We start from the raw sequence: 26,414 nt of genomic DNA on the forward strand, positions 1-26,414 counted from the left end.
ACTTGATCCAGTTCAATAATTATATATTTGTAATCTAGCTAAAATGTTTATAAATAACTCTTTGTTCTTTGCTAGATAATGTAGTACTTTCAGAAGTGTGAGTTTCAAGGTTATGCCAACAGGAGGAGAAGAAAATCTGAGTGTGTTCTTCATGAATCTTGCTGCTGCTGCTAAGTCGCTTCAGTCATGTCCGACTCTATGCGACCCCATAGACGGCAGCCCACCAGGCTCCCCCATCCCTGGGATTTTCCAGGCAAGAACACTGGAGTGGGTTGCCATTTCCTTCTCCATCATGAATCTTAATTCCCAGTATAATTAGCAAACCTGAGAAACGGGGGGACTTCCATGACCTTGGATAGCTTTTCTAAACTAGGCCAATGACCGTGCCATGCACACGGTGGGAATTCAGGGTGATGCATCGAATTGACTGCTAACAAGAACCTCTGTTGTGGAATAGCCCCCAAACATGTGTCAAACAGGTATAACACACCAAAGTCTGCTATGCTCTGAGATATAGGGTAAAGAACATGGACGCAGTCATGACTTCATGTAGTTTGCATATAAGAAAAAAGAGTGAATAATGATACAAGTTAATCACACTGATAATACATGCTATAGATTAGGAAAGTGCTATGTTCTGAGAGCTGGTATAACAAGGTGCTGTAACTTGTCACAGTGGCCAAAGAATTCTTCCTCTACAGAAGAAGTTTAAGATGAACCTATTTCCAGAGTAGGAATAGAGATGCAGATGTAAAGAATGGGTATGTGGACGCAGGGAGGGAAGGGGAGGCTAGGACAAATCGGAAGAGTAGTATTAACATATATACTCTACCATGTGTAAAATGGAGAAGGAAATGGCAACCCACTCTAGTATTCTTGCCTGCGAAATCCCATGGACAGAGGAGCCTGGTGGGCTACTGTCCACGAGTTCACAGGAGTTGGACACGACTGAGCAACTATACCACTACCACCGCATGTACAAAATAGATAGCTAGTGGAAGCTGCTGTATAACACAGGGAGCTCAGCTCGGTGCTCTGTGATGACCTAGATGAGTGGGATGGGAGATCGGAAAGGAGGGGATATGTGTATACATGTAGCTGATGCGCTTCATTGTACAGTTGAAACAATACAATATTGTAAAGAAATTACATTCCAAAAAAGAGAAAGAAAGATGAGCTTTGAGAATTGAGATGGCCAGGGTAATGGGTCTGGAGGAAGGCAGGATCTGGAAGCGGGGAGTTACAAGCTGAGAGAATACTAGGCAGCAAAGAGTTTTTGGTACCTTCCAGGAGCTGGAAAAACAAATGAGTGGCTAGAGACTATGGAAGAAGTGTTGTCGAAATCATAGAGGAAGTTGTCAGCCCTGCTAAGGATTAACCACTACATGGATGAATCCCATATGAAAAAATCAGCAGGCTTTTCTGTTTGAACTGACTAAATGAACAGCACTATACTGGAAACACTGCCACCTTTGAATTCATAAACCTAAGTGTGTATCTTGGCTCCACTTTAGCTGAGTAAAATGGGTTAAGAATTATATAGTTCAGCTTCCCAGGGTTTTGGTAAGGATCAGCTGAGAACATGGAAAAAAGAAACAACACGCTTACGAACAGAAAGTGCTATTTGTAATTGATTTTTAATTTTAAAAGATACACTAAGCAGATTTACCTGAATACATTTTTGCCCATCAAGAACACTCTTGAACAGATTTGTGATTTCACTGATAGCACAGAAATAGACTTGTAAGGACTTAAGAGTGAAGTTGGAGGGATCCGAAGGTGATCACAAGGGCATCAGAAGAAAATGGGGAAATCAGAATTTCTGATTGCTCCCAGCAATTTATGTTTAATTCCTCAAAGGGAAAATGATGGCCTTTTTAGATACTACAAGAGTCGCCTATTCTTTCTTTCACAGAGGAGAGGCCCTCTTCTTTTTAATCTTATATATTCGATGTAAAGCTTGGTTTTCTGCGGCTAGCAGGGCCTCTGGTGTCCCTGACTGGCTCTCTTTTCCCAGGGCGCCTGCCAGCGGGCTGGTGGGTTGCACCTGCGCAGGGACCCGGGCTTCCTCGGAGCTCAGCTGGGCCACCGTATGGAGACTGGCTCACTGGAGGCTGCAGGGAAGTGAACTGAAGAATTACAGTCGGTTTCACTTCCCTGCCTTATGTGCCTTCAGGTGCCTCTGAAGACAGGCGAGGCCAGTGAAATGGAGATGAGAAGGAAGAGAGAAAGACCCAGGTTAGAGAAGAAAAGAGTTATTGAAAATGTAGGGGCATTGTTGAAAAATGCAGATGGTTGGATGCGTGTGGATGTCTTGTGTGTGTAGCCCCCTGACATAGTGTGCACCGTCGGCTGTCAACTTGAAATTTTCTGTACAGTGGCTCCTGAGAGGTTTTGTTGTTTTTTATTTTTTAATCAGCTAAAGGTCTTGTGTGTAGGTTTGGGGCAGGGACAAAGATTCAGAGTCAGCACTGAGTGAGGAATTACTGGGTTGGGAGTGTGCCTTTTTCACCAAACAGAAAGTAGTCATATTTGTAACTCCTGCTTAGAACAAAGCTGTGGATACTGACTAGCCCTGATTTTTCACACCCCTCAGAACCAGCATCCCTGGGACATCCTGAGTAAATGGAAAGGATTAGAAGAGGAAATGGAAAATGTTTGAGTCAGAGAGCGAAACTTAGAAGAAAGAACTTTCATGCTTTAAGATGCACACCAGAACCTCAGTACTTTCTACCCCATATGCATGAACAGAGGGTCCTTGATGCTGTGAGGGAGTTCAGCCAGTATTGGTGCCTTATAGAGGCAGAAGTGTGCGGCTCCTTGCAGGGACCAGTTTGGTGGATTGGTTACTATGACAACAGTATCGCTACTGTCAGTGGCAATTCCTATAAACTCCCTGTCTTAAGGTTTTCACAAGGGTTCACTCCAAAATGACATCCGTAGACACGGACTACAGAGTAATAGGAGATATGTGTATGGAGAGAAAGAGAATATGACATAATAGGAGATACAGATAAAAATGTTATGCTATAGTGCAAATATCTTAAACAGTTCTATTGCATAGTAATTAAGACCTAAAAGTCAGACAGATTCAGGTTAAATCCCACCTTGACCACATATAAGCTGGCTCTCCTTGGGTAGTTTACTTAACTTGTTTTCAGATTGCTTATCTCTGAAATGTCAGTAAAGATACCCATCTCCTCAGGGCAATCCTGAATGTTGGGTGAAAACATGTACTGAACTTGACATAGTGCCTGACAGTAAATGCATAATTGTTGATAGCTTTTATTTTTATAGACATAATTCTGTTTATATCAATTTGCCCTTCTGTTCACTTGTTAGGACTCCTAACTCCATACAGGATGTTTATTCTAGAACCGGATTCTCACAGCCTGAGTTCCAAGTGCTGCTCTCACAGTGATGAGGTTCAGCTTGACAGTGTTTGTTTTATCCACCTCTGAGTAGACTGCAGAGCTGAGGCCCGTCCTGAGTCTGGTCCATCCTTTTGATATATCCATGTCAGCAACTGAAAAAAGTTAGAAAAGCCTTTGTGGATTCAGGTTGAACAGCTTTTCTGAGATGTAATTTACATCCAGCACAATTCACCCATTTTAAAAAGTGTACAATTCAATGATTTTTAGTATATTTGTGGTGTTGGCAGCCATCACCACAATTAATTTTATTATTTATTTATTTATTTTTGTGTGTCCTGGATTCCCCAAGACCACCTTCACTTCTGAGACTAACTGCAAGTTCAGGGGTTCAGTTCAGTTCATGAACTGACACAGCTCAGTCGTGTCCAACTCTTTGTGACCCCATGAATCGCAGCACGCCAGGCCTCCCTGTCCATCACCAAGTTCAGGGGTACTAAACTAATACAATTATGTAAAGTTTAAAAATAAAATTTAAAAAAAAAAAAAAAAGACAAGCCTTTCACCTAGAACATTTTTTAATCACTCCTTCCCTAAAAGACCCCATGAAAATCGATCAGTCCTGTCTGACTCTTTGCAACCCCATGGACTATACAGTCCATGGAATTCTCCAGGCCAGAATACTGGAGTAGGTAGCCTTTTCCTTCTTCAGGGGATCTTCCCAACCCAGGGATTGAACTCAGATCTCCCACATTGCAGGCAGATTCTTTAGCAGCTGAGCCAAAGGAAGCCCTAAAGACCTATTAGCAATCAGCCCCAACTTGGCCCTGCCTTTTGCAGCCCTAGGCAACCAGTTATCTACTTTCTGTCTCCATAAATCCATAGATTTTCTTATTCTGAACATCTCAAACAAATGGAATCATGCAACATGTGGCGTTTGGTGCTGGCTTCTCTCATGTAGCATGTCTTCAAAGTCCATCTATGCTGTAGCATGTAACAATACTTCGTTCCTTTTTATGGTTAAATAGTATTCCATTGTATAGATAAACCACACTTGATCCATTAGTGGATGGACATTTGATTTGTTTCCATTTATTGCTACTGTGAATAATGCTGCTGTGAGCATTTATGTGTAAGTTTCTTTGTGAACACATGTTTCTCATTTCTTTTAGATATATATACCTAGGAGTAGAATTGCAGGGTCATATTGTATCACAGTTAACACTGAACAAGAGAACCATCAGATTGTTTTCCAAAGCAGCGTGCGCATACCATTTTTCATTACAGTTCCAATTTCTCCACATCCCCACCCACACTTAACACCCGTCTTTTTGACTATAGCCGTCCTGATGGATGTGAAGTGCTATCTCACTGTGATTTGCATTTCCTTAATGGCTAATGCGGAGAAGGCAATGGCACCCTACTCCAGTACTCTTGCCTGGAAAATCCCATGGACGGAGGGGCCTGGTAGGCGGCAGTCCATGGGGTCGCTAGGAGTCGGACACGACTGAGGACTTCACTTTCACTTTTCACTTTCATGCATTGGAGAAGGAAATAGCAACCCACTCCAGTGTTCTTGCCTGGAGAATCCCAGGGACAGGGAGCCTGGTGGGCTGCCGTCTCTGGGGTCGCACAGAGTCGGACACAACTGAAGCGACTTAGCAGCAGCAGCAGCAATGGCTAATGATGTTGAGCATCTTTTCATGTGCTTATAGGCCACTTGTATATTTTTTGGGAAAAAAGGTTTATCAACTCCTTTGGCCACTTTCTAGTTGCGCTATTTTCTTTTTCTTACAGAGTTGATGAAGTCTTTTTGACCTTTTTAGGAGGGCTTCTTCTGGTTCCTTGGTCAAGCTGGGGCCACCTTCTGCAGAAATTGGGTGTCCTATCTGACAAAAATTAAAACAAATGCATGCAGATGTACAGTGGAAAATTCTACGAGTACTTTTATGTAGCACATATGTCTAGTGTGTAAAATTCTGGGTGTTTAGTGTGGCAGAGGACAGTGTCTGTGGTTGACTTTGATGCTGTTTGTTTTCTTCTTCATGTGATTATTTTGGCTTTGTGTTGATTCAGGCATTATATTCCTCAAGTGTAGGAAGATTCCTTGGTGTAGCAAATCTTTTATTCAAAGAAAAAATGTTTATTACTCAAGTATTAATTTATATTATCTATAAGGCAGGTCAGAATTTTTATTCAAACTGTGTTTATACAATAAGTATTTTAAGGAAATGAGGTAAAATTCTTCGACTGCCAAGACAGTGATAATTCATTAGAACTGCTGCAGAAGAAGGAGAAATTAAAAAAAAAAAAAAAAAAAAAAACCTTTGAAAAACAGATGCTTTCATTTGAAAGGGGAGTCAGAAGTGCTCCTTGTGGGGATCAGCAGGAAACAGCGAGTCCAGAATCTTCAGTCATGGCTGACATGCACCTTCAGGCTTCCTTCCTCATATCACCAAGGCAGTTTCTGACTTGGAAAAGCTAAGTTTATCGGGAGAATAACTTGTTCTGTTTTATCTTCCTTTGCTACAGTGTCCTTGCAGTTCTCTTTAGGGACAAAAAATATCTACTGCTCTTAACAAGAAATTACTTTTGCTACTCTTAGTAGGTTAGGTTACTTCACTCTTTATTTTAAAAAAATCATTCATTTAATTTTTGGCCATGCCTGGAGGCATATGGGATCTTAGTTCCTTGATCAGGGATCAAACCCAGGCCCACAGCAACGGAAGAGTAGACCCCTAAGCACTGGACCACCAGGCAATTCCCATAGGTTACTTCACTAACTCTTGCTTTGAGTGTGTGGATATGGCAGAATGTTCAGCAAATTGTTTCCTAAGCTTCATGTTTATGCTTCTGGATGGAACAGTTTCTATTTTGATTATCGTTCGCTTCAAACAATCAACTTCTTGCTTTCTGTTAAAAGATTTACATGACTACTACACAACAAAGAGACTCCAGACCACCATCATAGATCTGAGTGCAAAGCAGTAGAAATTTTAACATAGATATCTTATCTGGTTATTCAAAGGGACGAAGTGTTATCAAACTTACAACTTTATAGTTTTTAGTAGCATTACCAACAGATCTCAGGAAAGCAGAGCATCACCTAAATTAGTCACTTTGTGTATCAAGAAGGCAGACACGTCCTTTCCTCGGCAGAAGTATAGAGTAGTTACCTAATTCAAAGTAGTCACTTCAGAACCCTGAGTGGTGGCGGTGCTTTAGTTGCTAGGTCATGCATGTCCAACTCTTGAGACCCCATGGACTATTGCCCATCAGGCTCCTTTGTCCATGGAATTTCTGAAGCAAGAATACTGGAGTGGGTTGCCATTTCCTTCTGCAGGGGATCTTTCCAACCTAGGGATTGAACCCAGGTCTTCTGCATTCAGGCAGATTCTCTACTGACTGAGCCCTAGGGAAGCCCTTCAGAACCCCGAGAAACCTGGCAAATTTCAGCTGTCACCCAGACATTCTTATACTCAAAATTTTAGAAGAGAAAGCAGACAAAGGAAAACTGAAATAAACAGCACTTTGTTGCACTCAAATAAACTGAAGATTTGTGATTGCTCCAGAGTTAGGAAGCAGCCAACAAAACCAGCAGCAAGTAAAAACCCATTCCAAGAAAGGGGCACCCCCTGTATAGGAAAGAGCCCCTCAAGCTTCGCAGCAGCTTCATCAAACTGAGAGCCCAGGTTCCAGACACAATAGTCTTTTTGACCTAGAAAGCATGATCTCACCTGAGAAAGATTTTTCTGGAGAATCCTTCCCATTTTTTTTGTTTTTTACAGCAAGGAAACTTTAGAATCTGAGAGCATGAGTAACATTTAAAATTTCTGAAAGCACAAAGAAATTTGTCTATGGCTTTATATACATTAATTAGAGTGCCACAAACGCTGATGGGAATCATGGCTCCCCACTCTCTGTGTCTGTTATTATCCCTCCTAGCTGCTCTTCTTCATTGGAACATGGTTCTGCTAAGTCACTTCAGTCGTGTCCGACTCGGTGCCACCCCATAGACGGCAGCCCACCAGGCTCCCCCGTCCCCGGGATTCTCCAGGCAAGAACACTGGAGTGGGTTGCCATTTCCTTCTCCAATGCATGAAAGTGAAAAGTGAAAGTGAAGCCGCTTAGTCGTGTCCGACTCTTAGGTATCCCATGGACTGCAGCCTACCAGGCTCCTCCGTCCATAGGATTTTCCAGGCAAGAGTACTGGAGTGGGGTGTCATTGCCTTCTCCGTGGAACATGGTTAACTATTAATATTTACCGCATGGGCTTCCCAGGTGGCTCTACTGGTAAAGAACCCACCTGACAATGCAGAAGAATAAAGAGACGCGGGTTGGGAGGATCCCCTGGAGGACGGCATGGCAACCAACTCCAGTATTCTTGCCTGGAAAATCCCATGGACAGAGGAGCCTGGCAGGCTAGGGTCCATATGATCCAATGTGACTGAAGCGTTTTAGCACACATGCACATAAGTAGTCGAGCACCAAGCAGAGGAGGAGATGAGGAGTGTTATCCCATATTCCAAATTCCCCACACGGTGTGCGGGTGGTAGGCTGCTACAAAGTGTAGCTCTTGTGTGGTGAAATTGGAAGATCCTTCCTCCAAGCAGTTGTGTTAATGAGGACTGCATTAGTCCGCTTGAGCTGTCATAGCAGAATAACAGGGACCAGGGAGCTTAAACAACTGAAATTTGTTTTCTCACAGTTCTAGAGGCTGGAAGTCCAAGATTAAGGTCCGGCAGGGCCTGATGCAGGTGAAGGCTCTCTTCCTGGTGTGCAGACAGTTGCTTTCTCAGTGTCTGCTCGCGTCGTCTTTCCTGTGTGTGTAGAGCTGGGGGGTGGGAGGAGGAGTGGGGGAGGGGAAGCTCTGGGGTCTCTTCCTCTTCTTCCCCATGGACCGTAACCCTCCAGGCTCCTCTGTCCATGGAACTTTCCAGGCAAGTATACTGGAGCAGGTTGCCATTTCTTCTTCCAGGGGATCTTCCCAACTCAGGGATCAAACCTGCATCTCTTGTGTCTCCTGCATTGGCAGGCAGAGACTTTACCAACTGTACCACCTGGGAAGCTCTCTCATAAGACACCAGTTCTATTAGACAAGGGCCCTACCCTTATAAACTTATTTACCTGTAGCTATCTCCTAAAAGCCTCATCACCAACATGATCATGCTGAGAGTTAGGGCTTCAACATATAAACTTGCAGACAACACCATTCAGTCCATAACAGGGGCCAAGAATAGGACAGAAGGACTTATAAAACAGGTTCAAGAAACTAATTGAAATGTTACTTTTCAACTAGATCTGTACCGGCAAAATTATCTAGGCAGCTGAGCAATTATCCAAGTCAGCAATATATATATATCTATATATGTATGTATGTATGTGTATATATATCTCTCTTTCAATAATACAAACCTAGAAGAGAAAGAAAATGTAGGCCTGCTTTCCTCCACCCCAAAAAATCATGTCTAAATCAATAGTTCTTTGAAGAACCAACCACAGAACTTTGTTCTAACACAAGTCTTCCCCAGTCCTACTCCAGAGATTCTAAATTGATCTGGAGCGTGGACTGAGGAATCTGCATTTTCAGCAACACCCCAGGCTGTTTTGCTACCAGTGGTTGGCTTCCCAGCTGGCGCTAGTGATAAAGAACCTGCCTGCCAATGCAGGATACCTAAGAGACACGGGTTTGATTCCCAGATCGCGAAGATCCCCCGGAGGAAGGCATGGCAACCCACTCCAGTATTCTTGCCTGAAAAATTTACAAGGACAGAGGAGCCTGGCAGGCTACAGTCCATGGGGTATCAAAGAGTTAGACACGAATGAAGCAACTTAGCGTGCATTCATGTGAAAATCAGGCAACTAAACAGACGCTTCTGTTTTCCTGTTTGCTCCATAGACAATGGAAGAAAATAGGGTCGTCATTTACTGGAAGATAAGTTTAAGGAAAATTTGTTGCATTAAAAGAAATTTGATACACTGACATGAATAAAAAGGATATAAGTCATAGGGCAAGTTATTGGAATGACCAGACTCTATGGGGATTTGTTTCCTGGTGATAAAATTTGGGTACTTGCTGCTCTAGAGAATTTTCAGAATAATTTAAAGCCACACAGTATCGAGTCCACAATGCAGCTTCAGAGATGTGGTGAATTTTCCCAGAATAATTTGTTTCTGCCAATCAGAGATCTGATGATTGAGAAGGATATTGTGGGGGATTGGCTGATCCGGGGATCGCAGAGGCTTCTGCGCATGCGCTTTCCTTTGGCGCCTTTGGAAGACCTCCTAGACCCCACTGGGCCCTTGAGCTAGGGTTTTCTTTAGCATTTAGCCCCTCCAGCCGCGGTGAAGCAGCAAAGAACAGAAAGAACTGGCTCCCTATAGGGAGGGAGAGGAAAAGAAGAGAAGGATAAGAAATTCCTATTTCACCCACCGCAGCAGGGTGCCCCTAAGCTGGTTCCCACAAGCCACACCTCATTGTCTCCACAGCACACAGCCCCCAGGCCTGCCTCAGTCCCTTGCTGCTTATCTACCCCGAAGTAAGGATAACCTTCTTCATTTCTCTTAACCCCAGGATGATTTCATAACATTATTGTTCCTCTAAAAATAAATTCTGAGCCCATGTGAAAGGTGTCGGCTGCGAATCTCTTATCTCCAAGAGGGATACCTCTTTGTTGCCGTGAATAGTCCAAGAGAAGCCTGGCGTAATATATTCAGTTACTAACTAACTTTTCTCCCCGTCTCCCTGCATGGCCACTCCTGCAGTGACTTTCCAACCGGAAACAGCCTGCCTGGCAGGAGGCTGGCTCCCGTTCTCAGAAGGAGCCTCCTACTTTCCCCACGAGAAGTCTCTCCCTGGAGTCAGAGGAATGGATAAAATCAGTCTCTAGACCCTTGATGTGGAATCAGGCCGTTGTCCTCTTATCCTAAATGATTGAACTTCTGTTTGGAGAAACGTGATTTTGTTAAAATATTCATCTTTACTGTTAGGTCTTTGACAGTCAGATACAAATGACTTCAGTGGGAGATATGTAACATCCTGAACTTTTGTTTTCAATGTCATTCTCTGATTTTGGGTCTTTCTGTACTTTTTCTTGAAAGAACTCTTCCAAGAAAGAACTCTTGGAAGAAAAGGAAGTCATTCTTTTCTCTTCAAAATGGCAACCAGATGGAAAAAAGGGAGAGAAGTCTCAATAATGAGATTGGCTTTCAAGAGGCAGCATAGTCTAATAATTGGCCTTTATCAGGAGTTTGCGTGGAGTAGGCAATGGCACCCCACTCCAGTACTCTTGCCTGGAAAATCCCATGGGTGAAGGAGCCTGGTGGGCTATAGTCCTTGGGGTCTCGAAGAATCGGACACAACTGAGCGACTTCACTTTCACTTTTCACTTTCATGCATTGGAGAAGGAAATGGCAACCCACTCCAGTGTTCTTGCCTGGAGAATCCCAGGGATGGGGGAGCCTGGTGGGCTGCCGTCTATGGGGTCACACAGAGTCGTACACGACTGAAGCGACTTAGCAGCAGCAGCAGCAGGGGTTTGCATGCTAAGTCCCTTCAGTCATGTCCTACCCCATGGACTGTAGCCCACCAGGCTCTACTGTCCATAGAATTCTCCAGGTAAGAATACTGGAGTGGGTTGTTGTGCCCTTCTCTGGGGGATCTTCCCAACCCAGGGATCGAACCCTCATCTCTTATGTCTAACCTACATGGGCAGGTGGATTGTTTACCGTTAGTGCCACTTGGGAAGCTCCATTAGAGGTTTAGACATAGGCATTACTTACGTGTCTGTCCCTGGCATGAGAAGGATGCTTTATCTGCCTTTGTCACTAAGAGCTTGAATCTCTCCTTGGCAACAGGTTGCACAGAACCACATCTCTCTTGGGCAAGAAGAAGAATTTTCTCCTGTTACACAAACATTGGTGTCCCTCCCAACGTGTTGGTGGCATCTGTGATAGTGAGCAGGGAGATCCCCACCACTCACTTGGAGGCAGACAGATTAATCTCAGAGGTCATACCTGCCACGAAACTTCCACCCAGGAATGGGGAGGATTAATGAGATGCCATTCCCATTGCAATTCACGCTCTTTAGACGAAAGTCACTAAGTACTCGGTATTAGAGATAGGGATTATATAGGTAATCAAGCAAAGAAGATATTCAACTGTTCCTAGCTACTAAAGGAAACTTTAATCTGGGGATGGGCGGAGGGGGGTGAAGCGGGGAAAACGCTGAGTATTAAATATGAAGTTGGGTGAAAGCCGATGTCCCTCATGATGCCAAGGTCCAGGAGTACAGTGTGAAATGCTGTGTACAGTATAAAGATAGACCCAACTGCCTTATGAACTAAGCCTTGGGGAGACTTACTATTCATGGATTCAGATGAAGACCTTAAGACACTTTTGTCATACCTGCCTCTGCCATCATGAACCAGTGTACAGCTTTAGTATCAGGAGAAATGTGGCAAAAACATTAGCAAACTACCCCACCCTGCCTGTCAGAGAATGTGGTTCTGGTTTCTTCTGTTTATTACAATGTGTCCTCAACTATCGTTTACCTGCCTCTGGTAGGATGTGAAACATTTCAAATGGCATATAAGAAACCATTTTTTAATTTATTTTAATTGTTAGGAAAAATAACGGTGACATTCTGAGATCAGTATGTATCAGTGAAGATTTGAGGAAGAATTCACTAGTGTGCTACAGGGGCAGGAGTAAGAAGTAAGTGGATGGGAAGATAGTTCATTACAATTGTAACATGCAAACCTCCAGTCATTAAATATATCGAGCTTCTCATGGTCAAACATGTAAGAAGTAGCTGAATTGGAATGTGACTAGTTTTTCAGAAGTTCAGATTTTAAAGTCCTAATTTCTTCTGTTTATTATGGTATGTTCTCAACTATAGTTTGCCTGCCCCTGGTAGGATGTGAAACATTTCAGAGGGTACGTGAGAAATCATTTTTTAATTTATTTTAATCATTAGGTATTACTATATCTTAACATGTATTAGAGAAAAGCAACCCATGAAGCCCATGATTCATAAATGTAATTGCTAGAACCATGATTCTCAATACTGGTTGCATATTAGAATCATACAGAATGCTTAAGATTTTTAAAGAAACACCAATGCTGGTGCCACAGTGGATCATGAAATTAGAATCTCTGAGAGGTGCTCCCACCCTAAATATTTCATGAAAGCTCTCCCAGGTGATTTTAAAGAGCAACCACCATTGGGAACGGCTTGAATAGACTAGAATTAAGCATTTCAAAGTGATCAGTTTTAAATAAAATATTAAGTAAATAATATACAGATATGGCAGAGAGCATAAAGATACTATATTGTGCTAATAACTGGAGTTCAGTAACTTATCTCTGTCATGGGTAGCTCTCATTCTGGGAGGCAACACTGATCCTAGGTAGCACATTAGATTTGGGGGCTAATCAATAAGACTGTCTGTTTTCCAATATGTCACCCTCTGACTCTTCCATGTTTTGGTTCAGAAATGTTAACTTTTATTCTTTCCCTTTTGCCTTTTGGCACCTCCATCAATACACCCACCTTATTGGACCTTAAAACAGATGAGGGGAAAAAGGATGATAAGAACCTACAATGACAGGTTACTAGATAGTGGGATTGCAAGTGACTTTGACTCCTTTCACCACTTCGTTCTTTTCTTTGTCATTTTTTCATTCCTACAAGTATTTATTGAGTACCTACTGTATACTACTAAGTGTTTAAGTAAACTTAGAATTTTTCTCAATAAGCATGTGTTGTCTTTATGATCAAACAAATTTTAAAGTCACTTCCATTTTAGGAAAACTAAGGGAAAGATTCTAGAAGGCAATGGCACCCCACTCCAGTACTCTTCCCTGGAAAATCCCAGGGATGGAGGAGCCTGGTGGGCTGCAGTCCCTGGGGTCGCTAGGAGTCAGACACAACTGAACGACTTCATTTTCACTTTTCACTTTCATGCATTGGAGAAGGAAATGGCAACCCACTCCAGTGTTCTTGCCTGGAGAGTCCCAGGGATGGGGGAGCCTGGTAGGCTGCCATCTCTGGGGCCGCAGAGAGTCGGACATGACTGAAGTGACTTAGCAGCAGCAGCAGCAGGGGAAAGATTGAGGGCAAGAAGAGAAGGGGGTGTTGGAGGATGAGATGGTTAGATAACATCACTGACTCACTGGACGTGAGTTGGAGTGAACTCCGGGAGATAGTGAAGGACAGGGAAGCCTGGCGTCCGTGGGGTTGCAGAAAGTCGGACACAACAACTGAACAAGGACAACAAATACTGTATAATCCTCCCAGGTAGCTAGTGGTAAAGAATCTGCTTGCTAATGAGGAGACACAAGAATCGAGGGTTCCATCCCTGTGTCGAGAAGATCTCCTGGAGTAGGAAATGGCAACCCACTCCAGTGTTCTTGCCTGAAAGATTCCATGGACAGAGGAGGCTGGCGGGCTATAGTCCCTACACAGGGCATCAAAGAGTCGGACATGACTGAACGACTAAGCACAGAAAGTACTGTACATGGCTGACATTCTCCAGTCACAATGTAGCTGGTGGGGAAAAGGGGTGACCCTGGTGTCAGAAGTTGAGAAGTGAAGGCATTTTCAGCCAGACCTGAAAATCACAGAAGGGTTGTGTGAGAAAGCCCTGGAGATATTTCCTCTGTGAAATGGAGGAAATAAAGCCCATCCTGAGGCACTGGAAAAGGTGTCCAAGCCCCTTTTCCTCTATTCTTTCATCTGTTAAATGGGGATAATGGTTCTCTGTGTTTTCCTGCCTCAGAGAGGCATTAGCAGGTCTATTTAAAGGCTCTTCTCAGGAAAGCTGCTGTGTAATTACCAAGAACAGCTATGATAAAGAAACCTAAATACAACATCAAATCAGCTGGAACACGTTCTCCGGGGAGTTTACTTCTCTGGAAAAATTTAAGAAAAGGTAGCAGCTCTCCTCTGGGGACTTTTGGGTACCCTTCTAGCTGGAAGTTTAGGGAAGGCTAGCTGATTTGCAAAAAAGTCTCCTTCTGGCCATTGATACAGGATCTTCTTCTGTTTACTTTTCCCCATAGTCTAAGCAGTTTCCTCCTTAAATTTGTCTTTCATGTTTTTTTCAGATCTTAACTCAGAAACACTTTATTCCTGAAAAGAATCTCAAGCAAGGCACTTACCTATGAGAAAAAGAGAGAGACAAAGAAAGAAAAAGGGAGGTTATAACGTGGAGGATATGTGTATTTTACAGAGGATAAGCGATGGGGAATTCCTTGATAATTTATAAAAAAAAAAAAGGACTAATGTAATTGATCATTAATGTCAGGCTTTGCTGAAATTCATTTGACAAAGCATGTAGGTTAGATTAGAGGGGAGCAGAAGCTCACAAAGCAAGGACATCACAGTTAAAACAGCTCCAGAGAAAGCCAACCCAGCTGAATCAGGTTACTGGCAGTTTGGTTGAAATGAAGAGATACATATTTTTATATTGGTTGATTAACAATGTTATGTTAGTTTCATGTGTACAACAAAGTGATTAAGTTACACATAATACATGTATCTATTCTTTTTCAAATTCTTTTCCTAATTAGGTTGCTACAGAATACTGAGCAGAGTTCCCTGTGCTCTACAGTAGTCCTTATTGGTTATTCATTTTAAATATAGTGGTCTGTACGTGTTACAGCTCCAGAATCCATAGAGCATTGGACTTGATAGAACATTGACTATAACAGGAAAATGAGAGAAGAGTCAGGATTACTGTAAAATGTGGTGACTTGGATATCATAAGGTTTGGAGACTTCCTTAACAAGGAGCTCCCAGCCAGGAGTGAGTGAGTAGGTTAAATTTATGAATGAGATCTAGACCAATACCATTGCAGGAAGCCCAGTGGTTTTTTATATTTTTGTTAGACTTGCTTAGTAAATATTCTGACTGCTTATAAACAGTGCACCTATGGTATATGAAAAGACTTCTAAGCAATAAAACAAAATGCCAAAGGTTAATAAATGATTCATAATAATAATAGCTGCCATTTATCGATTGATTACTATGTGTTCAGTGCTCAGTCACTCATTCGTGTCCTATTCTTTGCAGCCTCATGGACTGTAGCCCGCCAGGCTCCGCTATGGAATTTTCCAGATAAGAGTACTGGAGTGGGGTCATTTCCTACTCCAGGGAATCTTCCTGACCCAGGGATCGAACCCATGTCTCCTGAGTCTCCTGCATTGACAGGAGTATTCTTTACCACTAGCACTACCTGGGAAACCCTGATTACTATGGGACTATATAAGTATTTTCCATATGCAACTCAGATGTCATCTGGTGGCTTTTCAGATCTGCTAAAGATATGGTAAATTTGTTACAAACCCCTCCAATCCCACGGCCTGTGGAAATTCAAAACCTGTCTGTTTCTGTGAATCCTGGGGGCGCAGAGGTGGTTTTTACATCTTCCCAGTTTTTCCTGCCTCTCAGGTCACTACCATACATCACTACTGTATCACTAGATACAAAATGCCTCCTTGACTCAATGCTTGTATAAAATACTAAGCCTAATACTAGGGTTAGCAAAGTTCACTGAAGTTGGAAAGTCATGGGAAAGTTAAAACTTCTTCCTGTCTTCTCCAGCCTCTCTCTACTGGATTATGTTGGGGGCATCAATTTTGTCTCTCCTCACTGTGCAGAGGCATCGTCTTTAAAGGCAAGAGCAGCACAAAATGCCTTTCCTTTGCTTAAGAGACTGGCTGTAGAAGGTGACTCTATTTATGAGTTGCAGCCATTTCTTTTCAAACATTACACTTAGATGACTTTAACACTCAAAACATTCCCACTTTACAGATGAGGCAACTGAGGCTTCAAGGTGTTGAATACCAGCCTAAGGATAGAAAATACATGAAGTGGTAAAAAAGAGAACTTAAATCCAGATCTGGCTGACTCTTAAAATTAACTTAGCCTGGGGCTTCCTTGGTGGTCTAGTGGTTGGGAATCTGCCTACTAAAGCAGGGGACACATGTACGATATTTGGGAGGATCCCACAAGCCTCGGGGCAACTAAACCCTCAAGCCACAACTATTGAACCTGCCCACATAGAGCCCATGCTCTGCAACAAGAGAAGCCACCACATTGACAAGCCCGCTCATTGCAACTAGAGAATAGCCTGCATGCAGCAACGAAGACTCAATGCAGCCAAAAATAAATAAATCGTAAAAATATTAAAATTGGCTTTTGAAGGATGGATTTGTTTAAAATCAAAATCACAGCTATAGATCAGAGATGTTGTCTAACCATACTATCTCCTCTCTCTCTAGGTCACTTCTAAAAAAGATAACAAAGAGATGAAATAGACTTATAAGAGCAGAGATAAAAGGAGAGAAGATAGCAGCAGAGGAGGGATCTTAATAGGAGGGATCTTAATATGTTTGGGAACATGTCAATTGATGGGGTTATGAGCATGGAAAAAGCTAAAAACCTAAAGGTCTTGAATAGTAACAACAAGCGAACTGACTTGCATTTCAGAAACTCTCGGGACTTGAGAGTTGGAGTTTCCAGTCTACTGCAGGGCATGGCTAAAGGCAATACCGAAAGTCAGGGGTGGTTAGAAGTATATTAATTTTTAATAGTGTCAGATCCCATGAGTAACCCCTGAGGACAGTCAGCATCCTTCACCCTCAGACCAGGTGGAAGACTGTGAGCTATTCTCTGAAAAAAGGGGAAGTGGAGCCTCTGGACTCAAGAATATTGCCTGCAAGTCAACAATCTTGTCTAATGACATAAAATGTCCAAACACACTTTACTACATGAATCTTAAGTATGAACAGAAACTGAGATAAGTGTAAGTCCATTTCTTATGAAAATATGAAAGATAAAATTTAAAAATAAAACAAAAAAAAAATAAACTCAAATAGAATTCTGAGAAGAGAAGAAAATAGCACACATCAACCAACTAACCAACCAACCACCACCACCATCACCACAACCACAACCATCGCCATTACCACTCCAAAATTAAAAATAAAAAATAAAGGTGCCCAATGAATATCCTCAGACTCAAAAAGGAGAATAATGAAGTAGCTATAAAAAGGGTAAAATACATCCAGAAGAAGTTAAAGATAAAACAAAAGAATCTTCAAAAGCAGGTTGAAAAGATTGAGTGTGAAAATATATTTGGATCAATCCAAAAAGTCTAAAACATCTAGAAAAGGAAGGCAGAAAGAGCAGAGTAATTAAGAAAAAGACAGTTTCTCTGCCTGAAGAACATGAGATTCGAGATTCAAGGTACTCAGCACAACAGATAGAAACGAAATCACCGTATTGGCTAAGCAATGGAAATAACAGAGCCCCAGGGATGGAAAAACTTCAAATTCTTTGCACAGACACATAATTTTCAATCCAGAATTCTCTACTCAATCAAATCACCAGTCAAGAACCTGAGCATGGTTATTCCATTTTTCGCACATCTCCTGTGTATCTTGGTAAAAGGTTAATTAATTAACTAGTGTTTTAAGCAAACTGCAAGAGGATATGCTTTGGCAGAACCAAGAAATCATTGAAGAAAAGGAAGATATAGGATCCAGGAACAAAAATGTACATTTAACAAGAGTTGGGAAGGGAAATCCCAGGATGCTATCTGTCCCATAGACCTGAAGAGCAAATCAGACTCAGAATGAAGAAGAAAAAGTAAAGGGTGTAGGAAGGAAATTCTGAGAAAAAAAAGTGAGGCAGGGCAAAAAATGATGCTTGAGCTTGAACATTTGAAAAAAATATATAACTAGTTATAAATGTATGGTGGTTCCAAAGGAGTGTGCTGTGCTGTGCTTAGTCACTCAGTCACTTTGTGACCCATGGGCTGTAGCCTGCCAGGCCCCTATATCCATGGGATTCTCCAGGCAAGAATACTGGAGTGAGTTGTCACGCCCTCCTCCAGGGAATCTTCCCAATCCAGGGATCAAACCCAGGTCTCCCAAATTGCAGGCAGATTCTTTACCATCTCTCTTCCCTGGTGGCTCAGTCAGTAAAGAGTCTGCCCGTAATGCAGGAGACCCAGGTTCAATCCCTACGTGAGGAAGATCCCCTGGAGAAGGCAATGGCAACCCACTCCAGTATTCTTGCCTGGAGAATCCCATGGACAGAGGAGCCTGGCAGGCTGCAGTCCATGGGGTCGCAAAGAGTCAGACATGACTGAGCATGCACAGACTTACCCCCATTTACACTGCCACTTCAAAACTGCTTAGTTTTTCCATTATACATTTGTTTAAACACACACACACTTCTAAAGACCGTATATGGGGAGCTACAGGGTAAAAATCCAAATATTTATGTATCATTTCAGAGAGAATGAATTGGGATAATTAAAATATGTAAACAATGGAAATGTGATGCTATTATTTTTAAGTAATAAAATTTTGATGGGGATATGGGATACTCACTTATCTACCTGCATATTACACAAAAGAATAGCTACATCGATGATACGGCAATGATGGGAAGGAGGAGGACAAAGAGAAAAGTGATGGTGATAGATAGCATTTGATTGGCACTGTTATAAATGGTTTACATGTATATGTGTGTGTGTGTGTGTGTGTGTGTGTGTTTAGCCCTGAGCATTAAACAAACCTATGCTTTAGATCTATTCTTATCCAATTTTACAAACGAGATTCAAGAGGGCAAAGAGGCTAGCCCAAGGTCACTCATTTCAGAATGTGTGTATGCTAAGTTGCTTCAGTCGTCTTCAATTCTTTGCAACCCTATGAACTGTAGCCCGCCAGGCTCGTCTGTCCATGAGATACTCCAGGCAAGAATACTGGAGTGGGTTGCCATGCCCTCCTCCAGGGAATCTTCCCAACCCAGAGGTCCAACTGGCTTCCCTTAAGTCTCCCGCATTGGCAGCTGGGCTCTTTACCACTAGCGCCACCTGGGAAGCCCCATCTCAGAATAGTGGAAGCCAAACATCTCACTAATTGTCAGATCTACACCCTTAACAACCAGGCTGTCCTACTTGGAGAATCATGATGTTTCTGATGGATGTCCCCACTAGGATGGAAGTAACTACCATGAGGAATAGGGAATTTTTTCTTCTTGTTCACACTATGATTTTTAGTGTTTAAAACACAGTAGAAACTGGAACATAGTAGAAACTCAGTAATTGTTAAATGACAGATGAAACAAAGTCTCAATCAGTAGAGGACATACAAGCATTTAAAAAGAGTCATGCATTGATGTTTAAAATACTTAACTAAAAGAAATACAGGATAGGGGAAAAACTGACTTGAATATCTGGCTTGTCTTGCTTTAAAAAAAAATCTGTATTTGTAGTCAGCTGGAAGCTGTACAGGAACCAACACTGTGCCATGCCAGCTGAAAGACCATTGTCATTTTGGAAAGCCTTAAAAAAAAGTATGTCCATCACATATTGTATTTGTTATATGTGTACAGTTCTGACCTTCACATTTTTTAAAGGGACAGTGATTGTCTAGAATACACTCAAGAAGGTGAACAGCATAGTAAAGAAAATTAAAACTTTTTCAGAAAGAAAGGGAAATTTTCAACATGGAAAAGAGAAGACACATAGCAACTATCTTCCAGTATTGGAAAAGTGCCATGACAAAGAGCCGGGTACTTGTTATTTTTCTCTGAAAGACTTTTCAGCTCAGCATCAGGAGAAGAAAAAATAGATTTAACACAAGTGTCCAATAGCTTTCCACAGTAGAGTGCATTTGAAAAACTAAGATCCATTTCCTTATAAATTTCCAAGTTAATAATAATGTTTACTTATTTTAAAAAAAAAACTATTGAAAGGATTTCTACATTATATGGAGAACTGAACCAAATGAGTGGCCTGAAGTCTGCCTGTGTGTCAGAATCAACCAGAAAACTGTAACATTATTGATTTTTAAGACCTCATCCCACTGAAACATAACCTCTGGAAATTGAGACCTAAGAATTTAATCTCAAAAATCTGAGTTTTTTAATCCCCTCAGGTGATTCTGATGACTTTCCAGGCTTGGGAATTGCTGAAGAAGACAAATTTAAACTTCTCTTTTAATTCTCTGACTTAATGATTTTTCAGAATACTGCAGAACATTTTATTTAATAAATAGTTGAGAATAATTTGTTATCTGTAAAAAAACAGCCTAAATGTAGGTGGGTGGCTCTAAAGTGCCAGCAGACCAACTGACTTCTTAAATTGGTTAAAACTCTTCTTGCAACCTAGTTAATAAAAACTTTTTATATGTATCCTGCGAAGGAAAACTTTACCTGGCCTGTTTCCCAATTATTAAAGTTCCAAATCACTGAAATATAAATAAATGAGACTTTACCATACTTAGAACACCAGTATGATGAAAAATTTGTTTATACCAGGAGATTTTAGGTTATTCTTCAATCATTCATCCCCGGAACCAAAGTACCTCTGCGCACGAGCACACACGCATACATACGCACACACACGTACAAATGTGACACATGGTAAATGTTGGGTGATTACTGAGCTGGAACAAAGGAGACCTTCAAATTCCGTTGCCTTTTTAACCTTATATTTTTCTAAGCAGGAATCTAAGAACCCAAAGGCATGCAAATTGTATTATTAATCAGGACATTCTCAGCTCTTTAAGTTTCTCTAATTACTTACCTTTTAAATGTATTACTTTGGTCTAGGAAGTGCAAAGATGAGGAGTGAAAATAAATATTTAAAAAATATTAACAGACTTAAAGAGAATAGATTAAGTTTGGCTAAATTACTTTCCTATGTAAAGAGCTTCTAAAAAGTATACTATGTTGCCATATAAAGGAACTCTATTGCAATATTGTAGATTTTGTCTAATCTAAAATTAAACCTGTAAAGCTCTACTGGAATTGTTTAGAAGAGAATAATGGAAAGCCCCCTCAGCAAGTTAATTCAGATCCTTCTAATTTTACTTTTCTAGTTCACAAGGTATCTTTTTTCATGTTTTCAAATTGAAGTTCACACACATCAAATAAATGGCATGATAATCAGAGGTTTCAATATCTGATATGCATTCATTATTATCTGTCATTATTGTGATTGTCACTATTATAATTGCACACTGTAAAAAGAATGGGAGCTTTTCCACAGGAATTATTCACGTATATTAGTTTCTAGGAGTAATTGAATAGTTGACATTGCGTTTATATCAAAGTAAAATATGTGTTGGTTTTTCTCATTTGTTTTATTCTTAAGAAATAAGAAATGTAGAGTAATCTCTATTAGGTCTCTTTATTTGGCTCTTTATTTAAAGGTTCACAGTTTTATGTCATGTCCAAAGTATATTTTCTTATAACAAGGCTCAAAGACACCCATTATAATCTAATTGATAATTTTCTAAGGACATACAATTATAAGATAACAGCTAGGTAGTGAAATCCTCTTAATTAGCTTGTATTTATATATATGAACTCAACAAGAATCTCAGTGAAAAATACCACTTTTCTTTTTTAACTAATCAGGTTTGGCATAATGAAATAAAGCCCACATTGTACTGTGAATACTAAAGATTGATTTAAAAATCATTTACCTTAGAGTTTACATAGAACATTTCACTTCATTGTTTCATATAATCCTCATGCAGATCAGATATTACTCCTCTATTTAAAGATAAGAAAACATAGGCTCTAAGAAGCCAAGTAATTTATACAAAGTCACTCTGCTAAATCACAAAATTAGTCCTAGAATCCGGGTCACCTGGGTCTTAACCAGAATTTATGTTAAAATAAAAAATTTTTAAGTGATTTGAATTTTAAAAAGATCGGTGACTTGGTATTTAGAAGACCTAAGTCTGAACACTGTTTCTGCCACTTTATTTGACTCTAAGAACTTTCTTACTCCCCTGTTGAGTGAACTATACCTAAGACAGTGCCGTTTTGATAATCGATGGAGAAATTGCCAAGAAAACCACTCAAATGCATTTTGTTGTTTTATGTGTTCTTTCTTCTGTGCTGTGCTACTTCTCACATGTTTTATCCCATTTTTGCTTTCTGTATGATTCACCTTCACAAGGTAGAGTATTGAACTTTATTTAGAATTGAATAGCATTAATATCAGGTTGGAACATGGAGTAACATAAGCTTTAGGAACAAAATACTCCATGTAAGAATGCCATAAATTGAATGAATGATGATATAAATGTAACAATGCAAAAGCTTTAGAATGTGTCTTCACTCACCAGGGAAGTCATCGTAATGACCTCAGAGCACTGTTCTCTTACAGAAAATACGCAGCCAATGGGGGATTTCCTTTCCTTCCATGTAATTCTTCAGGAGGCCTGGCTGGTTCAGAGACATGTCCTAGTTGATGCGGAGTCTCTCCTAGCTGCTTTGCCAGCTAACCCTTTGAGTCGTGTCTTTGCTGCCAGGACGGCAGTTGTTACTGTTTGCCAGCTGATCAGTGGCTTATGTATTGATAATCCCAGTCCAGTTTGTAGGGGACAGAAAGGACGAAGACTCTCCATCTTCTTTGGGCATCTTCTTTGGCTCTTTGGGCAGAAATGACAAAGACCCTTGATCCTCTCCTCATCTGGAGATATGGTCCGTCTCAGGAGATATTGAAAATCACCAGTGGGACTGGTCCAGGGAAATTGGCCTTATCAGTGAATCAAACACCCTTACTTGAGCATCATTTGAGCCATGCATTTATCTCCCTTTGTCGCTCCTGAAACACATTTTTTAAAGCCGTACATTTATTTAAATATTAAAACAGAGACCGAATTAACATTTGATAATTGACTTTGGTCATACCATTCCAATGAAGCCTTGCCTCTATATCTAATGGGTAGACATTAGTCCATCTACCCCCACTTTTGGGCTTCCCTGCAGACTTAGACGGTGAAGAATCCGCCTGCAATGTGGGAGACCTAGGTTTGATCCCTGGGTTGGGAAGATCCCCTGGAGGAGGGCACGGCAACCCACTCCAGTATTCTTGCCTTCTTGCCTGGAGAATCCTCCTGGACAGCGGAGCCTGACGGTCTACAGTCCGTGGGGTCTCAAAGAGTCGGCCACGACTGAGCAGCAAAGCACAGCCACCCCTACTTTCAGTCTAGAGCATGTCCATGCGTCAGATCACGACAGCCACAGAATCGCGACTTCTGGTTGAACGGGTGTGTCTACACATGGAAACTGACAGCAGTCTAAAAATACAGTTGCTGTCATCTTGTACTCACAGAGTGGTTATTTAGGCTAAAACTACAGAACAACAACAAAAAATAGTCTTATGTTAGTTCTGTAAACAGATATTTGGGAGATGATATGGCACTTGAGTTACGTATTATTTGCAAGTAAAAGAGAGATATGTACTGCACTGAGTTTCCTTAACCCTTGTCAACAAACCTCCCTAATGACTGAAATCCTCAAAATATGGAGCTTTTTACTATTATATTGTTACTGTTTTCCAACTACTGATCTATATGATCACCTTCATATACATATAGCCTGTATGATGGGCTTCCCTTGTGGCTCAGCTGGTAAAGAATCTGCCTGCACTGTGGGAGCCCTGGGTTCAATCCCTGGGTTGGAAGGATCCCCTGGGGAAGGGAACAGCTACCCACTCCAGTGTTCTGGCCTGGAGAATTCCATGGACTGTGTAGTACATGCGGTTGCAAAGAGTCAGACACAACTGAGTGACTTTCACTTTCACTACTGATCTATAAGATATATGAGTAGAGTTCCAAAGTACTTCAACTTCAAAATAGTTGAGTTTATTTTTGTTTGTGACAAAATTAATATCATAAGCTGATGTCACATTAAATATTCTACAAATACAGCTGCCCCCAGGCATGAGTCCCTGATACGAGTTTCTCCAGAAAGTGTTTTTTTCTGATGAGCCATACATGAAGCATTCAATGGCACCAGAGTTTCATTAAAGGAATTCTCTTGTTCCCTTCCTTCCCATGGAAATGTCGTTAACTGTATTAAGTTAACTCTCTGAATGTTAGGTTCTTAACCAACAAACAGCACTTCTCCACAAGGGCATACTTTGCCAAGCATCCTTGAATCAGAACAACCGTGATGAACGTGTAAGCATAGATTCGGAGCCACACAGTGGGTGGTGATCATATTTAAGAGGAACCCGTTTACATTTATTGACTTACTCCCTCCATCATGGTTGTTGCATTTCTTCCACCACCACCTTCAGCCTTTCAGGTAAATGAGAAGTTCAATTATATGTAAAGCGACCGTTAAATCAGCAGGGCCCTTGTGGGGGTCTGGGCCTCCCCTTCTCCCTCCAATCGCAAGTGAGCTCAATCCATTACTGTTCCCAGGATCGTACATCCATCAGGTCAAGTGTGCAGGGCAGGGTGCATCTTATAGCTTTTACTGCATATGAGATGTTGCAGGCCTGTTCTCAGGAACTGCCAGGCAGCCTGGGAATCACAGTCACGGTTAATAGCAGCGAATTGCCAGCTCTTGATGGGTGGGTAGTCACTCCTTTCAGTGGTTGCCCCCTGGGGGGAGAAGGTAGAAAAACAGAGGGAGGGAATTAGAGTGACTTTGCACAGTTGAGCAAGTTCATGCCGCTGGATCAGTGGCAAGCATTGGCAGGGCTCCGCTCCGGGGAGGCTCAGAACAACCTCACAGTCTCATTTTTACCAATTGGTGCTGCTGTGTTGCCAGTGGTGCCCAGGGATGGGGGAAGGGGGAGGAGGAGCTGGGAAGAGCATGAAGGCAGAAGTCTCATCTAAATTAAACAAAAAGTCCTGTTGGCGCTGGTGAACCCACCCCAGTTAGCCCCTGTGCTATTAATTGTACCAAACTGGTATTTGAAGTTCGCCGGGTGATTAAAGAGTTGGCTCACAAACTCTCTGCATAACCTTAATTTTTTCAAGGTTCTTTGAGTGGAGAATGGTTTATAATAATGATTTTGACTAATACGATTTTTGACATGCAACTTTAATGCTTAACCTTAGTACAACTCCAGAGCATTTCATGTGTACTCAGCTGTAAAGAGTGATGATTTAAAGGGATAATATAAGAAAAAGGTCGTTCTAGAATGAACCTCTAACAAATTGCATAAAAGGAGCTTATTATTCCTTGAGTATGGGGATATGCCGTGCTTCTGATCATTTCTTTGCTTGGTTCAAAAAAAATTTTTTTTTGGTTGAGAATGAATGGGAAAAGAAACAGGAAAAAAATGAAATAGAAATCTGCAAGCAGGGAACATTCTTTTGATGGTTATGATTTTGTTGCCACTAAAAAGGCTCTACAATAATGTGGTTATTCATCTCCTCTTTTGTTTTGGGTGAAGAATTCGCTCTAACAAGAAAATGCTGTTATTGGTCGGTGGATTGCCTCCTGGGCCGGACCGGCTCCCCAGCAATCTGGTCCAGTACTACGATGATGAAAAGAAGACCTGGAAAATCCTCACAAGTGAGTGCCTTTCTTTCTTTATTTACCCACCTATTTATTTCAACATAGAGCTATCTGGATTGGAAAACATGGTTAATCAAATTAGACATTTTATTGATTTGTTACCCTTTGGAAGTCTGTGAATGTATCACGAGAGGTCTAGAGTGAAAGACTAAATTGACATTGCAGAGGTGGCCAACTGGGTAGTGGGAAGACGCTTAAACGAAAAACTGGCCTAAAATCACTGCACCAAGTTGCTGTGTCTGCTTGTGTTTCTTTCAAGAGAAATTCTTCAGTTATGTTTTTGCTCTTTGAAAAGGGAAAGCTTGCTGAACAGCAGTCAGCTAGTAAATTTCCTCAGGTCCAAATGGTTACTGAGTTCATTGTCTCTATAATTAACATTGGGTTTGCTTTAGAGGCGTCTTTGCTCGTTAACCTTTAGGCTGTGGTCTCCAGTCTTTAGAAAACCACCCCCTTCCCATGCTCCACTGCTCCCATGTCCACTGTTCAAAAGAACAGAGATACCCCAGTCCAAGCCTGACTGCATTAAATTGTGCTTGCAGACTTCCACCCAAGATTTTTCTCCTCCCTTCCTTAAAGGGTGATTGTGTTTTACAGCAAACCTCTTGCCTTGGGCACTGAGATTTGGAACTTATTGTTACATCGGTTATGATTCCCAATCTGACTCGGTCATGGAATCAAAAATCAT

General features: G+C 41.4%; 1 protein-coding gene across 1 annotated transcript in view; it reads left to right on the forward strand.

Annotated features, from left to right (window-relative positions):
* Positions 1-26,414, forward strand: part of KLHL14 (kelch like family member 14) — a 113,804-nt gene that overhangs the window by 9,241 nt on the left and 78,149 nt on the right. The window contains exon 3 of the mRNA XM_019986967.2: positions 25,605-25,726. Coding sequence (XP_019842526.1) covers positions 25,605-25,726 — 122 coding nt within the window. The remainder of the gene's footprint in view (positions 1-25,604; positions 25,727-26,414) is intronic.

Source organism: Bos indicus, chromosome 24 (assembly GCF_029378745.1).
Source record: "Bos indicus isolate NIAB-ARS_2022 breed Sahiwal x Tharparkar chromosome 24, NIAB-ARS_B.indTharparkar_mat_pri_1.0, whole genome shotgun sequence".
Lineage (NCBI taxonomy): Eukaryota > Metazoa > Chordata > Mammalia > Artiodactyla > Bovidae > Bos > Bos indicus.